At 34.0% G+C, this 15,975-nt stretch overlaps 1 protein-coding gene across 5 annotated transcripts in view; it reads left to right on the forward strand.

Annotated features, from left to right (window-relative positions):
* The window catches only part of ERC2 (ELKS/RAB6-interacting/CAST family member 2), a 987,712-nt gene that overhangs the window by 479,853 nt on the left and 491,884 nt on the right, over window positions 1–15,975 (forward strand). For 3 of the 5 annotated variants that reach the window (XM_030811586.1, XM_030811582.1, XM_030811583.1), the window contains 2 exons: window positions 3,111–3,146; window positions 14,012–14,205. In XM_030811586.1, the coding sequence (XP_030667446.1) occupies window positions 3,111–3,146; window positions 14,012–14,205 (230 nt within the window). The remainder of the gene's footprint in view (window positions 1–3,110; window positions 3,147–14,011; window positions 14,206–15,975) is intronic. The other 2 variants (XM_030811584.1, XM_030811585.1) reach the window with 1 other exon arrangement.

Here is a 15,975-nt window from a genome sequence, read left to right on the forward strand (position 1 = left end):
ATATACTATTTTGTATGATGCAATATATAACTGAAATGTTACTATATGGTATTCACTTTACAGAGATTTTTAGGAAATTGTCATGACAAATTTCACACTAAGAAAGTCTACTTGCTAATACAGAAAAAGATAAATACACATATCAAATCCTTTAATAACAAAACAGCAAGAAAATCTCTATATTGCAAAATATATTTCCCAATCCACTCATCATCTCACTTATTTCAAGCAATATTTAGTTAAGCAGAAATCTTGAACAATAAATAAAAGAATTTAAGTTGCCCATTTGAGGGTGTTTAAATGGAGATTGACTTGGCTATGATGTATTGGGTATATGACGTACATTCCTGATCTATATAAATGTGCTCTACAAAGTGTTGTCTATGATATGCATATTAAGGGATGAACTTATGAAAAATATTTTTTATTTAATAAAAGTTTTGTGATCATAAGGGAGGCTCTAAGCTAGCTTTGTGAAAGAGAGAAATTCATTGGCTCCTTATGACCATTCCCTGCACTATTTTGCCTTAGTCACAGTGTGCTGAGTCGAGAAGAAAGACGGCCTCAAATAGACCTGGGCATGAAAGATGTCCTCCACCTACTCTGATGAGCCATTGTTATGGAGATCAGGGGGCTCCATTTATTATTTCTATAGGTACATGCTTGACACCCTCCTTTTTAGTGTAAATCATCTATGGGAATTTGAAATCCACTAGTAATTAAAAGGAAGAGATTCACATATTGATGCTTATACTTTCCATGTAATGACTTGACTAGTTTAATAAATCAACATTTATGCAGTTCAGTATAGTTTCTTTCAACATAGCTGTGGTTTGCCCCTGAGATCACTCAGAGTGTGTGGTTTCCTTTGACTCGCAGGTAGACACCACACACTGAAATTCACAGACCAAATCCTGTAAACATTGTAGCATTATTCTTGACAGCATTTTAACATTCTACCAAGTCACTAGAATTAAAGTAACAAATATGGTTGTCTTGCTGTAAAGGACCTATTTCATTTATGAAAAGATAATTATTTCTAAGTATATACATAATCTTTGCTTACACTATCTCCTAAATGCATAGTGCAGTGAGTTTAAATAGGGTAATTATAATTTAAATATATTTATGTCTAACCTGCAAATGCTATTTTGTTATTTTTGGCTGTCTAGCATTAACTAAATTCAAAAGTTTAAAATATTTTTTCAGTAGTCTTTAATTTCTGCTAATAAATAGTTCCGTAAAAACCTCAAATACCCATCACCTTAAAAAAATTGAGATCTACATGAAATATTTGAAAATATAAGCCAACAGTATATGAATATACATATAAACACATCATTTACTCATGGAAAAATAAGCAGCTATAAAAGCTTAAGTGTGTCTGGGCCTCTTTTTAAATAAAAGAGTACGTGACTTGTGAATTAAATATAAAAGTTTACTAAATGAAAGCTGAAAACATAATAGTTTTATTATGTCATAAATACACCAAAAATTCCCAATGGAATTTTGCTCAAGGTTTGTGAGCGTCCAGGTATTTTTCCTATAAAATCTACACAACATTGTAGATGTGTGTTGTTGAACAGAAACCTTGTCTGCCAGTGGCAATGAAATCCAAATGGTGATTTAAACTTATTTTTGTCTTGTAAACAATGCTTGACATTGGTAAAGGGAGTTTTTACATAAAAGTTTGTGGAGAACATTCAGACACATGATTACTTTAACCCTTTATTATACTGTGTTAATTTAAGATGCCTTCAATACTTTGTGATGACAAATGGTTGTAGGCAGAAAAGGAACTCCCTTATACATTCCATCCCACTACTTATAAATGTTCATGTATGAAGAAATTTTTACTGATATTAGTGAGGCTGATAAAATGATACTAACCAAATAATGCATAATTGCAAATTATGAGTGTGCTTTGTAATTAAGTGCATTCATCAATCTTAAATAGACACCCAAGAGTTGAGAAGAGGCTGATAATTGATGTATTGATCATTTTGTCTTTCAAAAGAGTATTTGAGCTTCAGAATGGGGGAGTAAATTTACCCTATGTGATTAGAAATCAATTGAGAAGCAATGGCAATTCAAAATGTGATTTATGCTCTTTAGTAATTTTTCAATTAATATTATACCTGAGGAGGGAGTTTCTTTAAACCATGATAACATTGTCATTTACTTCATTCAAGTTGAAGGAAAAAGTAATAGAGGCTCTTAAAAAGTGTGTCTTAGCTTAAAGCAAAGTAATAGTTTCTATAATGTTTCACCTTCTACACCTTGACATTGAGCCCCAGATAAATAGTGCAGGTATTTAGAAAATATAACCTGAGAGTGCTGTTTAAAATAATATTCAGCACATTGAAATCCACAAAAATTTAAATCTTCAACACAAAATAGACAAGAAAACATTACAGATTCTAAAGCACTTGGGGAACATAATAGAATATCTTTGAAAATTATATTTTCTATTAATCCGGAGACAACAGTAGAAACTGGTAATAGGCAATGGATAATACTGCATTTTGGTCCTAATGATTTAAATTTTTTTTCTTTTCCCATTTAAGTTAATCCAGTAAAGTCTGACTAATACTTTGCTATTGCTAACCTGCTGTTTGCTAATCTGTATTTTTCTGAAGATAGACCGAATAGAAAATTCAGGCTTGTGTTAATATAAAAGAAGAGCTATAAATTCAATGATAAGATTTAATTAATCTTTTATTATTACCATCTTTGAAGTTCAGGTAATAAATTGCAGACTTGGCCAAAAGTACTTCTTCTGATTCATTGCTGGAGGCCAGCACTTCATGTATCATCAAAAGTGGACAGCTTTCTTTATTTCATGGGTTATTTAACTTGAGAAAGGGAAAGTAACACAAACCTTAAATTTCTTATTCCAGCTATTCTTTTTTAGGAGCCAAAGTCAACATTTGTATTTCCCTAGAGCATCTCACTTTCACTGTGGAATGTTTAGAAACTGAAATTTCTTCTTTTTTAACGACCAACTCGTCTGTGCGAATGCACTGGATTTGTTGAGCTAATGCTGTTTTTCTGGATCTTTCCTTCTTTCCCTGTCTGTGCCTCAATGCCTCCCCAACTTTGCAATGTAGCAAGCTGAGCAGTTGTTCAATCAGATGTACAACCCAGTAAGTCATTTCTGAAAGTTCCCGCTGTAACATATCAAAGCATGAGGATCCATTGATCACCAGTCACGGTGTGCCATACTGGGGAGGTTTTGAAAATATTTATGAGTTTCTTCCCCTTTCCATTCTGTCAAAAGAAATGATCTGTGCTGAGGCCACTGCCATTTCTTTTGAATGTGAAATTTAAAAATTAATAACTCAAGAAAATATTGCCAACTCTGATATTACCCCCTTCTTAACTTCAGCCCCAAAACTATAGAAAAACGAAAGTCAGCTGAAGATCTAGGCTTATGGAACTCTTCCTTAAATCCTTCAAACACAAGCATACCTAGGCCGAAAGGGATAACAACATTTGTAAAATAGCAAAGAATTCAATGTCTGTTTTATTCAAGTGACAGAAGTTAAAACAGGTTTAGATTTAAAAATAGGGTTATGCTCTTTGAGATTGGTAAATACCTGACATTACTGTGGATTTTTTAACAGTTAAAAGCATGCCATTTGGCTGAGGACAAACCATAATATAGTCTCCTAATAACAGATAGTAACAATTCTGATTATAGCTTAATAGAGTACAAAACAACAAGGTAACTAGAAAAAATATTTGTAGAATGAGCCAGGTGCCACCACGAATTTTTTTTATCATAGTGACATGTGTGCATTTATTAATATATGAAGCAGTTTGTTTTTTTAACTTATTAAAGAAAAAAAGCTTTTTTGTTCCGTGAACTTAAGTGGCTTACTGGGAAAATATTTCATAAAGGTGGCTAGAGTTTATCATTTGGCAGATGTGATCTGTGCTATCATGCATTCTAATCACCTCCTATATGTATAAATCCCCTTATGGAGAAAATGAATAGCGTGGATAAAGGAAACAATTCCACCCACAACTTTTTATTTGTTAAGCCACTGCTTCGGGATGCATACAGCGTGATCTGCAAGATGTTCAGGTGTACTTAGTTAGATTCAGCCTCCATCCTCCATTCTTTACAACACATTTTATTTTTGCAAACAGAATTCCTAAAACCCCGCTGGAGTATCTTTGTTAACCTCTTTTTCAAAATGCGGATTTTAGCAGAGAAGCAAAAAATAATCAGTTCAAGTTTCTTTTCCCTTAACATTTGAATAGAAGTGCTAATAAGCAGGCTCAAGACAGTGGAGATGTGAAGAAAGACAAGACTGGAATATCTTCAAGCTCGAAAACTCACCCTGGGAAAAATGAGTGTTTAAAAAAAGTTGTTTAAGAAATAAGCGAAATAATTCCACTGCAGTTGTTTCATACTTACTAGTTAGGAACAGGAAGAAAACCAAAGAATGTCATGTTTTGGGTATGTGCATGACAGATGGGGAGAGCCTTGTTCCTGCAGCAGCAAAAATATACCAGGACCATGCTAGGAGTTCACTCTCCCTGTCAGGATAGGTAGGACCAAAGAAATAACTCTCAGTTAGCTTTTATACCATTTCTAGAAATATCAGTGACATGGCATCATCAACTTTTACTTCACTTCACCCCAGTGGTGCGTCTCTAATATGCCAGCATGAACTTTTCAGTCTTTTCAGTGACTAATTCAAAAGTCATTGACTGACTTTTCTCCTCAAGTTAATTAAACTAACCCATTGGTTTGGCATCCCGGGAATATAGCCAAACTCTCATTATTTTAACTCCCCCTGTCTCAGAGTCCAATTCTTTTTTGGACTGATAGGGATGCAGCATGATGGATTTTCTACCCTTAATTGTCTTTGAAAAATGACTATGTTTTTCTTAGTTATAAAAATAATATATGGTCACAGTAGAGAATTTGCAACCATATGGAAGGCTATAGAGGAAAATTAAAAAATAACAGGACATCTCATGGCACAGAGATAATTGCTGGAACATTTGGATTGTTCCCCACCTAGACATCTTTTTGGTGTTGCTGTTCTTTTTTTCTCTTTTTCTTTTCTTCTTTCCTCTCTCCTCTTGCCTTCTCCTTCCCTTTATTCCTTCTTTCCTTCTCTCACTCTTGTGTTACTTTTTCTTTTTCTTATCTAACACTCTACTTCAAAGTGTTTATTTAGGTTTATATTCTATTGTTTTTTACGTTATTAGAATTTTCTCATATAATGAACTATTCCTCCAAAATACTATTTTAATGATTGTATACTATTCTACTCTATTTGCTTATTGCTCTAATATTGGTAATTTCTTCCCCCAACACCATTTTTTTTTTTTTTTTAAACTCAAGACGAGGTCTTGCTCTGTTGCCTAAGACTGGTCTCAAACTCCTGGGCTCAAGGGATCCTCCTGCCTCAGCCTCTGGAGTTGCTGACACTACGAACATGTGCCACCATGCTTGCCTCCTTCCTGCGCCAGTGATTTGTAAAGATCGCAATAGTTCCTGCTATCTTGAGTTTCCTAGGAATTCCACCAAAGCATGCTTCTTCCAGCACTGATTAAAGATGGCCTTTCTGCCGCACCCTGGCCAACATTGAGAATTGTCATTTTACATAACTGACGCATGTTTAGGTGGAATTTGTTTTTCCTTTTTATCTTTTCTTTCTTTAATTACTACTGAAGTTGAGGTTTTTCAGTACATTTATTAGCTTTTTGTATTTTTTCTTATATAAGTAGTTTAAATCAGTTGAACACTTGCTTTTGAGTTTACTGTTTTGTTCACTGGTTTATATGAGTTATTCTGTGTTTTACATAGAATTTTTGCCAGACTTATGGCAGTTTTATTTAGCTTAAATTTTTTTTACGTATATAGAGAACAATTTTTAGGTTCTTGACCTGTACTTTTCTTTAGGCTTTCCTCACTGCCTTTATTCTGGAAAGTATTCTCTGATTTCACTTACCTATATTCAAAATGTTTTAATGTTGCTTTTGGTATCAAGTTAAGCCCTTTATCCATCTTTAGTTTATTTTTATTCATGTTGAGAGGTGAGGTTCTAATTATATTTTTCTAAATTATCAACTAATTGTCCAGCACCATTTATCAAACAATTCTCTGTTTATCCACTGATCTTGATACTATTTTATTGAATATGAAGTTCTCATTTGGGTGAGTGTCTTAGTTTCTAAGCATCTGTTCAGTTTTATTGATGTCTCTAATTTGTTGGGTCAAAATCTTAATTATTGTATCTTTATTATATTTTTAAATATCTAGTAAAACAAATTAGACCTTAATTATTTCTGCTTTTCATTTTGTCTTGTTTTAAGTTTTTAGCCTTTAATTTTCTATCATTCCAAGTAAATTTTAGGATCACTTTGTCAATTAAAGCACAAAATTGTTGATTTTAATTTTAATTATATTTAATCTATAAAATAATTTTAGAATTATTTATATGTTCCCAATATTATTTCTTTCCATTCATAAACCTGATCCAACTTGTATTTATTCCAGTGGCTTTTTACAGTGAAGTTTTAATATTTTCCTGTTACAGACCCATGATATTTCTTCTTAAAGATAGTCTTAAGCATATCTACATGTATTTAATTTTTAGGTTGCTATTGTAAATGATATACTTATTATTTTATTTTCTAATCAGTTATTGATAGCTAGGAAATTTCTTTTATTCTTGTATGTTTATTTTCCATATGGCCACATAACAAATTTTTGGTGAATTATAGTATAGTTGTTTTTTGTTAAATAGGATAATTTTATAGTCAATTCTATGTCTGACAGTCTACACTACATCAGAGTAAACAAAGATTAAGCTTTTAAGTGCTCCTGCAAGTATTTTTATTTCTAGAGTAGAAAGGAACCTTTTACTTTTTATCTCCTTTTACTTAGTCACTCTATTGCACAAAGTGATATCTAATGACATTTCTTAGGAACCTGAAATTTTGCCTTGATATCATTATTTTTCTTATAACCTTTCTGCAGCTTAACTGTCATTCTACTCCTGGAGTTTTGTCTTATTATTATAACACTGTGCAGGTTATCTTCAGTTGGGTTCTTTTTCTTCCCTTGGTTTTTAATTCTAAACAAATAATATGTGTGTTTCATCAGTCTCAAATACCTTGTTTGCTGTAGCCCTTGTGGTCATTGTATGCAGAGATGGTATCGGGAGTCTTTCAAAAAATTTTAATAAATCTTTAGACCTTCTGGGTCCCTCAATTTAGTGCTTCGTATAATACCCTTGTTGCTAAAAGGCAAATGACTGATTTGGAGGCACTGGGTGCAACCTTGCTGTTGGCCAGGGCACATTTGAGACCCCTCTGATGGTCCCCACACTTGGGGTACCTAGTGCCTAGTAGTTATCCATTTGAAATCCTATCTCTTCTCAACACATATTTAGCAGGGCTCACATTTTACATAAGTGTTTACAAAAAACATAACAAAAGCCAAAAAGCAGGCATTTTTCATTCCAGAGAGATAGAAAAAATCTTGTTAATGTTCAGTGAGGTCTTCCTGTTTTGTAGGTCATTACAGGACAGTATAATCCCAGGAACATAATGGGCTGAATTATAAATGCTTTCACAGTCATTGTTTGGATATAGCAGTTTATTTTTATGATTTTTAAAAGCCTATTTCTGAAAAGTATTCGACTCATTCTTAAACCACTTATCTCCCAGCACAGTGGAAAGTTACAACTATTTAAGAGATAATTCCAGGCATGCACATAGCATGTGTAAACACATGCATACACACAAACACTTGCCCTATAATTGATCCAAGCTTTCAGTGTCTAAAAAACTCAACTAATATTTGCAATAACACTCAACATTTGAAGCCACATGTTTTGTTTGAGGACATCCAGATAATTACCTCAGTTCTTTACATTGCTAATTTTAGGAAATCCCATAATTAAAAAGGATTACATTAATAATTACAGTTTTTGTTTGAGGGATCTTTAAAAGTATTAAGCATACAGTTGTTCTTTTGTGTGTATGTGTGTGTGTGTGTGTGTGAGAAAGAGAGAGAGAAAGAGAAAAAGGAAGACGTAAGAATATTTATTTATATTTATTTATATTTATTTATACGTATCCTATTTGTTTCATCTATGAAAAGAATTTTTTTTGGTATGGTTGTTTTAATACGCAAATTTTTGAATATTCTGAATGCAGTTAGCTTGAACTGTGAGTGAATAATTTCCTTTAGAACTAGGATATATAGGGGCTGGGTGTGGTGGCTTGTGCCTGTAATCCCAGCACTTTGGGAGGTCAGGGCTGGAGGATCCCTTGAGCTCAGGAGTTGGACACCAGGCTGGGCAACATAGCCAACCCCATCTCTACCAAAAAAAAAAAAAACAAAACCAGAACTAAGATGTATGACATTTCAACATACATCATTATTAATTTCCAAATGTATTATTTAGGCTCAGCTGTGATGCCTGGTATTGATTCATTATATTTTAAATGACATTTAATTTTCTAAATTAGGAATCTAAAGTTTTGCCTTGATGTTGTTATTTTTTTTTATAACCTTTCTGCCACTTAACTATCATTCTACTCCTGGAGTTTTGTCTTATTATTATAACACTGTGCAGGTTATCTTCAGTTGGGTTCTTTTTCTTCCCTTGGTTCTTAATTCTAAACAATAATATGTGTGTTTCATCAGTCTATAATAGAGTTATATCAGTCTATTATAGAGTTATAATATGTTATATATAACATATATAATATAAATATTATAACTCAATAATCACCTTAAAATTTTCTTTTAAAATGAAATATTTTGTTTGTAACTTAGAATTATGAGAAGATTGAAATTTCTTTTAGAAGACTGTAGTCAAATATAATTTTTAAAATAGTTTCTATACCCTGTTCTGCTGTTAAGATATGAAAGGAATATTAAAGTGCTGTCAATAGACATTAAACCACCAACATGCCACAATCAAGAATCATATTTCTACACTGCCTAAATTTAGCAAATTATTGTTAAAACCCAGAAACAGCAGGGAAGAAAAGTCATCAAATACATTCATTAACATTCTGCTTTTATTTTATGGTCGTGATTAATTATTTGTTTATTTTGAGGGAAATGATTTTTAATTAAAATTGGTAGGGTTTATTTCAAAGGGAACGTGTTCTATAATGTAATAATTGAATGTTCCCTGCCTTGTTTCACAGCAGGTTTCTGGACCAAAGTTAATACTTTCCTTTCTAGGGATCTGGAATGATGAACTGCCATTTTATTGGAAATAATCAATGACCAGTCTTTATAAGATTAAATGTAAATAAACTTGTATGATTTTGATACTTGACAACCCCATAGTTTGGCTTTAGCCATTTTTGGCTTCTTAACTTTCATTTACATATAGTATTAATCTGAAGTTTTGCCTTATTTCCTGAAGTAGTTATAAATTCTTTCACTAAAATAACTACCAGGTTATTATAACTGTAAGTTAATAGACTGCTCATCCCAAGCCATGGTCAGAGTCCTCTTAATGCCTGATCTAGGCTTTCAAAGTCAGTTCACATCAAAACCCAGAGGCTTGCCCACATCAGTGAGGCTCCAGAGTTTGTTTTGATTATTCCCATTTGTGGGGAAATTTCCTTACATATGGAAATACAAGAAACATAATTGGGAGTCCCTCAAAACTTACTGATGTAGTATGCAATGCAGACATTTCTGAAATGTCCTTTTCCCATTTTTTTGTGTTTCTATAAGATGCTCGAGAGTTGCTCTAAATGTTTTAAGAAATATTTTTGAGCAGAATCAGATACCTGGATTTGCCTTTAAACTGACCTGTTTAATCAGTGGAATTAAATCTCTATATTAATGAAAGAATGCTTATTGATATTCCTTTAGTTTTAATGATAGTGGATGTCCTTGAAAGTGACGATGAGCTTGCTATATTCATGGTAAATTAGATCTGAAACCATCAAAAGAAAATTCACACCAATTTGTGTTTTTAAGAGGTAAATTCCTGACTAATGAAAATAGGAGGACAAAGTTGATGTTCCTTAGAAGTATAGAATGGGCAAGCCTTCCCGGACCTTGTTGGGGAGCTAATTGCAAACCAACAGATTCTTAAGGAAAAATATTACTGTGCATTTTCAATTTGTGTCTTGAATGCATTAGAATGCCATGGCAGGAATTTACTGTGATCATGATTTATTCAAATCTGCTTTTTTCGCTGTAGTGTCTAAAGTATGTTAGATACAAGTCTGTTACCTACTTTTGATCTCTATCAGGAGCTGCTAGTCCAGATTAAAGAACTCATGTTGTTACTTGAAAAGGCGAGAATATTGCCTTAATGCAAATAAAGTGCTTATTTCATTCCATTTTTGGAGGAAGCTCAGGACTCATAATTTTGAAGGAAGCATTGGCTTTAATAAGCTCAATTTCCTCCACTATTTTATTTAGTATAGAATCACTCATGTCTGTAGATCATGGTAGAACACATTCATGCTGGTTACTAGTTAAAAATTTCAGCCCATCCTCTGAAAAGTTGTGACTCAGGCTGAATAGAGCTGGTTATGTACAATATCTTTTGTAAATTCTTTAGAGGCTTTTGCCTCCAATACCTAAGCTTAGTTGGGGACTCACCAGCCTTCCCAGTCATGTGAAACTCTCTTTCATTGAGTCTTTACATGGACCCTAGTAATCATCCAAGAAGCAGCGGTTTCCCTGTCATCTTTATATGACTTTTTCTTAAAGCTTTCTATTGATTCAAAAACATTTAAATGATATTTTAATAGCCCTCCCAACAATTCTGGCACCAAGATTGAAAGTGGCTTGACATAAGTTCTTTTGCCTGGAAATCAGTAGATATTGATACAGAGATAGAGAGATTTAACTCACAGGTATTCTTGAGGTTGTATATTCATTTTATTTATTTATTTATTTATTTATTTATTTATTTATTGAGATGGAGTATCGCTCTGTCACCAGGCTGGAGTATAGTGGCATGATCTTGGCTCACTGCAACCTCCGTCTCCCAGGTTCAAGCAATTCTCCTGCCTCAGCCTCCTGAATAGCTGGGACTACAAGCACATGCCTCCATGCCCAGCTAATTTTTGTATTTTTAGTAGAGATGGGGTTTTACCATATTGGCCAGGATGGTCTCGATCTCTTGATCTTGTAATCCACCCACCTTGGCCTCCCAAAGTGCTGGGTTTACAGGCGTGAGCCACCGCACCCGGCTGAGGTTGTCTATTTATTTTAAAAGTCCCATTAGCGCTTGAAGTGTGATCTATTAATAATAGATACCAGGCCAGCCATAAACTTGGCTCTGGTCTTCATTCTAATAACATGACCTAACTTCAGCATCAAATGATGTCAACAGTGGTACTGTCTAGATTCAGGCACTTTTTTTCCTGGGCTTTCTGTGCCTCTAAACATCCCATGAGTCCTTTCACCATACTTGCTTACTTGTTTGAAAAGACTATGAATTCATCTGATTTCACCCACTGTTGAAAAGTGGCGTTGAATAATCATCTTTTCTTCATGGAGCTAAAATAAGGAATATGTGTACATACCTATCACTAGCAGACTATGCTGTCTCTGTAAACCTATCAGGGAGGCTTTTTTTTTTCTTTTTTTTTAGGGAATATGTAGTATCTTGTCAATGAAAATCAAATCTATTAACTTAGCTGAATAATAAGCTGTATTTCTGGGATGCATATTATGAAATAATAATTATAATAAAAACAAAAGTGAATAATATCTCCCCCCATGTTTGTCATTTTGTAGTTTTCACTGTTTTTAGGCTAATTAATTTGCCTAATCTTATGTAAATATAAGATGCAGGACTGGTTTTAAAATCTTGGTCTTGCAACTAGTAATCCTGTACCCACTTATTAAAAACGGGCAATAATAATAACAATAAGAAAAACAACCAAAATAAGCCACAGCAGCTAACTGCTAGCTATTTGTGAACTTTTAAAAATCAGCATCAGGAAAGGAGTTTTAACTCTCGTAAGAAACAGGCAATCAAAATACATGTATTCATTTGTTTTGAGTGCTTCCAGCTGCTCATTACTCAGTTCGTTAATTCTTTTTTAAAAATCTTAATAGCATTGTTTGGATAGTTCAAGAAATGTCATGAAAAGGTTTTTAACTGCTGTGAAAGAATGGTAATACAGTATAAAAGTGAAAGAGAGGTTAACACAAAGTTTTTCTTTAGCAATTTAAAAGCTGTATATTTTAAATGCTTTTCTGTAACAAAAGTAATGATTCATATTATCACAAATAGAAGCAGGTATGTGGAGTAGTTACTTTCTTTTAAAATAGAATTTCTGCTCTACATTTTTAAAGTGGAGATTAGGAAATTTATTCATTACTTAAGCTTAAAATGAAATTATTAGATAAATATACTCCTAAAGGTATATTAGCTCAGGATTCTCTTTCAGATTATTTTAATTGTACTGAAAAAGTTTAATAATCTATTATAATGAAACACAGAGTGCATAGTAAACAAATGAAAATAAATGTTTTCTGAAAAATGTTGGTAAAAGGGAATAAAGCAGTACCTGATCGTGTGTTGAATTGACATATTTTTCTTTTTTTTGTATAACCGAGTTTATTTCTTAAATAAGGAAATCTTAGGTTTAAGAACATGAAAGCAACTTTTTCCCCTTTATCCTCATGCTTAAATAATATGTTACATGCAAAAATATTATTTCTAAAATGATTATTTTGTCATATGAAATTTATTTTATTTATACTAATTTTTGAATTTTTTTTCTATTATATCATTGCAAAGACTGTCAAACCTTCTAACTGTAGTATTAGTATTAATTTTTCTAACCATGCATGATTCATTCAATCCCACAATAGCTGTAGCTTGCTTGCCTTGTTTTTTCCCGGAAATTTTCAAAAAAGTATATAAAAACGCAATAAATATCTGCTCCATGTAGCAAGACAGCAGAATAACTTAAGTCCTTATAACTTGTTAACATTTGATTATGTCACCCATGGATTTTGGAGATACATACATATATGACTTATCTGAACTTTCTATGTTGAATGTGCACTGTTGTATAAACTACTTGTTTTTTCCCTGCCTGCTCTTTGAAGAAGTCAATTAGGAATAATGGGAAACAAGGGGTAGGCAAAACATTGCAGTGCAGTGTTATTTCTATCTGTCTGGGAATATTTCAGCCAAAAGTTTATTTTGGGAAAAAAAAAAGCTGTAACGCAATCTCTCACACACAAACCCACAAATACTTTGGCTGCAAATTATTCTGCAATGTTGTTGCTGTGTTGTTGCCTGTGTCTTTTCTTGTGTGTGAAGCTGCCACCCACCCATGCATGTGTTTGCAGATTCTCGTCTGTGTACTTGTTCATGAATTAGCTCATCTTCCTCCTGGTTTAGGTTAAATTTATTTAAGAGAATGAGAATTTATGGGTATAACTGTTAGCTGGAAAGCCCTTCCTCACCTCCAAGCCTCCTTTCAAACTATATTTCCTGCAGAAATTTCTCAGTGGAATGACATGTTCAATTATTAGTCAATCAGTCTCTTATATGTTATCTGGCTTTACATATGCCCTTGATAGTTCTTGGAAAATAATCCAATATTGTGTTGTTTTGGTGTCTTTGTATTGGAAATGGAAGCATTTTGTATGAATCACCTCCTTAACTGTGAGGAGTTGAATTGTCTTAGGTCTGCGTATCAAATGACCGGGAATAAAGACATCACAGTATCTAACCCTACTTTTTGGTGGAAAGAAAAGCTAAAAGTAGCAACATTTAATGGAACAAAATATCAATAATCAAAGAAACTCCCCTGTGAAACTCTAATATTATTTTAAAATCAACATTGTTCTAAGGTAGCTGAAATGTGTGACTTTTCTATTTTGCCTTTTCACTGACAATATACCCATAAATCTTGGTGGTGATTTTCTCTCCAAAGTTAATTTCTGGGCCATTGGTGACAGCATTATCTATCGTTCTAAATTGTTGTCTTAACTGCATTCTTTAAAAATGTAATATTGAAGGCACATAATATTGAAGATGACTCCAGGATGAACCCTGAGTTTGCAGACCGAATAAAACAGCTCGATAAAGAGGCGTCTTACTACCGAGACGAGTGTGGCAAGGCCCAAGCGGAAGTGGACCGGTTGCTGGAGATCCTCAAAGAGGTGGAGAATGAGAAGAATGACAAGGACAAGAAGATCGCAGAACTGGAGAGGTAAATTTTACAGTTATATAAATTGTTGGCAGTGAGAGAACATGGACTGCGTGGTTGCCCATCTCCGGTTGTGGTGGATTTGGACTGTACGTTCATATTACAAGTTAGAAACAAGTCACAAATGAGGAATATGGCCTGTGAAAGATGACGTTTCTGTGGAATACTAAGAATGCAATTGGCTTATCTTCTGAGGGATTATATACTTCTTCAGTGTTGAAGAAAATAGTGGTCAACTTTCTTGAGTGATGTCCATGATCTAGCATGTTTCCAGCGAAGTGTGTAAGAAATTGGGGCTCTGACTACCCAAAACCTCAGTTCTTTTCCATCACAGGTAAATATTTGTGGTTTAGTTTTGTCTTGATCAAACAACAGCAACAGCAGCAACAACAAAAAAACCCGAAGAATATAGTTGGGAATTCTTCATTCAAGATAGGGGAAGAAGGAAGGAGCTCATATCCTTTGGATGTCTCTTGGCACATCACGACAAATTCATCCTGGAGGTTTATCTCTTAAGAGGACCTTTTAAATACATATACTTGAATAGGTCCTGCATGATAGCAAATTCTGTGTAAAAACAGGGAGTGTTGCATCAGAGTATTTAGATTTTCAGATAAATCATATCCATATTGTATTTATGTATAGTGTGGATGCTAAAAATAAGCTTGCTATCAATGTTTTTTCCTGTATTTCATGTAAGGAAAAAACTTTCTGAAAAATCTTACATAACTCCATAACCTCTGCAGATTTCTTACTGGTTCAGCAATAAGGCAGAATTTGTCTTTCCCAGATTCAGTCCATATGGAAGAGATCACCAAATTTTGAAGAAACCTGTGAATGTTAGCCAGCTTTGATCGAGACACTTGTGAGGCCCTAAAGGACTTCAAGACATACACAGAGTAGCTCTCTATCGTCTTGTGGAAAGATCATGGGCTTCAGTGACAGAAAGACCTGAGTTCAAATTTCGCCTCTACTTTTTGCCAGCTGTGCAGGCTGGAGTACAGTGGCATGGTCACAACTCACTGCAGCCTCAAAGTTCTAGGCTCAAGTGATCCTTCTGCCTCAGCCCCCTGAGTAGCTGGGACTACAGGTGCACACCACTACACCTGGCTAATTTTTAAAAATCTTTTGTAGAGGTCAGGTCTCACTGTGTTACCCAGGCTGGTCTCCAATTCTTGGACTCAGGCAACCATCTGTCCTTAGCCTTTCATGGCCTTGAATCTTGTTAGAAGTGAGTGAATCTCTAACAACCTATTCAAATGATGCTTTGCAAGCAATTGGTCCCCAGGTAAAGTGGAACATGTATATCATTATGAGCAAATGCTAAAACAAATTCTTAAGGCCAGATATGGTGGCTCGTATCTATAATCCCAGGACTTTGGGAGTCCAAGGTGAGAGGATGGCTTGAGCCTAGGAGTTGGAGGCCAGCCTGGTCAACACAGCGAGACCTTGTATCTACAATAATTAGCCAGGTATGGTAATGTGTGCCTGTGGTCACAGCTACTCAGAAGGCTGAGACAGGGGGATCACTTGAGTCCAGGAGTTCAAGGCTGCAGTAAACTATGAGCCACTGCACTCCAGCCTGGGGTCAAGATTCCTCTCTCTAAGAAAAGAAAAAAAAATCTCAACTTTGTCTCTGTATTAAACAAATAGGTTAATTTCCAATAAAGTTTCAACATTTTCAGGTATAATATTTGGTACATTCAAATTCCAAATCAATTAATATTTCTCTTCATAATCTTAGCATTAGTTCGATAATCTGATTTTTATTCA

Source organism: Nomascus leucogenys, chromosome 4, assembly GCF_006542625.1.
Source record: "Nomascus leucogenys isolate Asia chromosome 4, Asia_NLE_v1, whole genome shotgun sequence".
NCBI classification, from domain to species: domain Eukaryota; kingdom Metazoa; phylum Chordata; class Mammalia; order Primates; family Hylobatidae; genus Nomascus; species Nomascus leucogenys.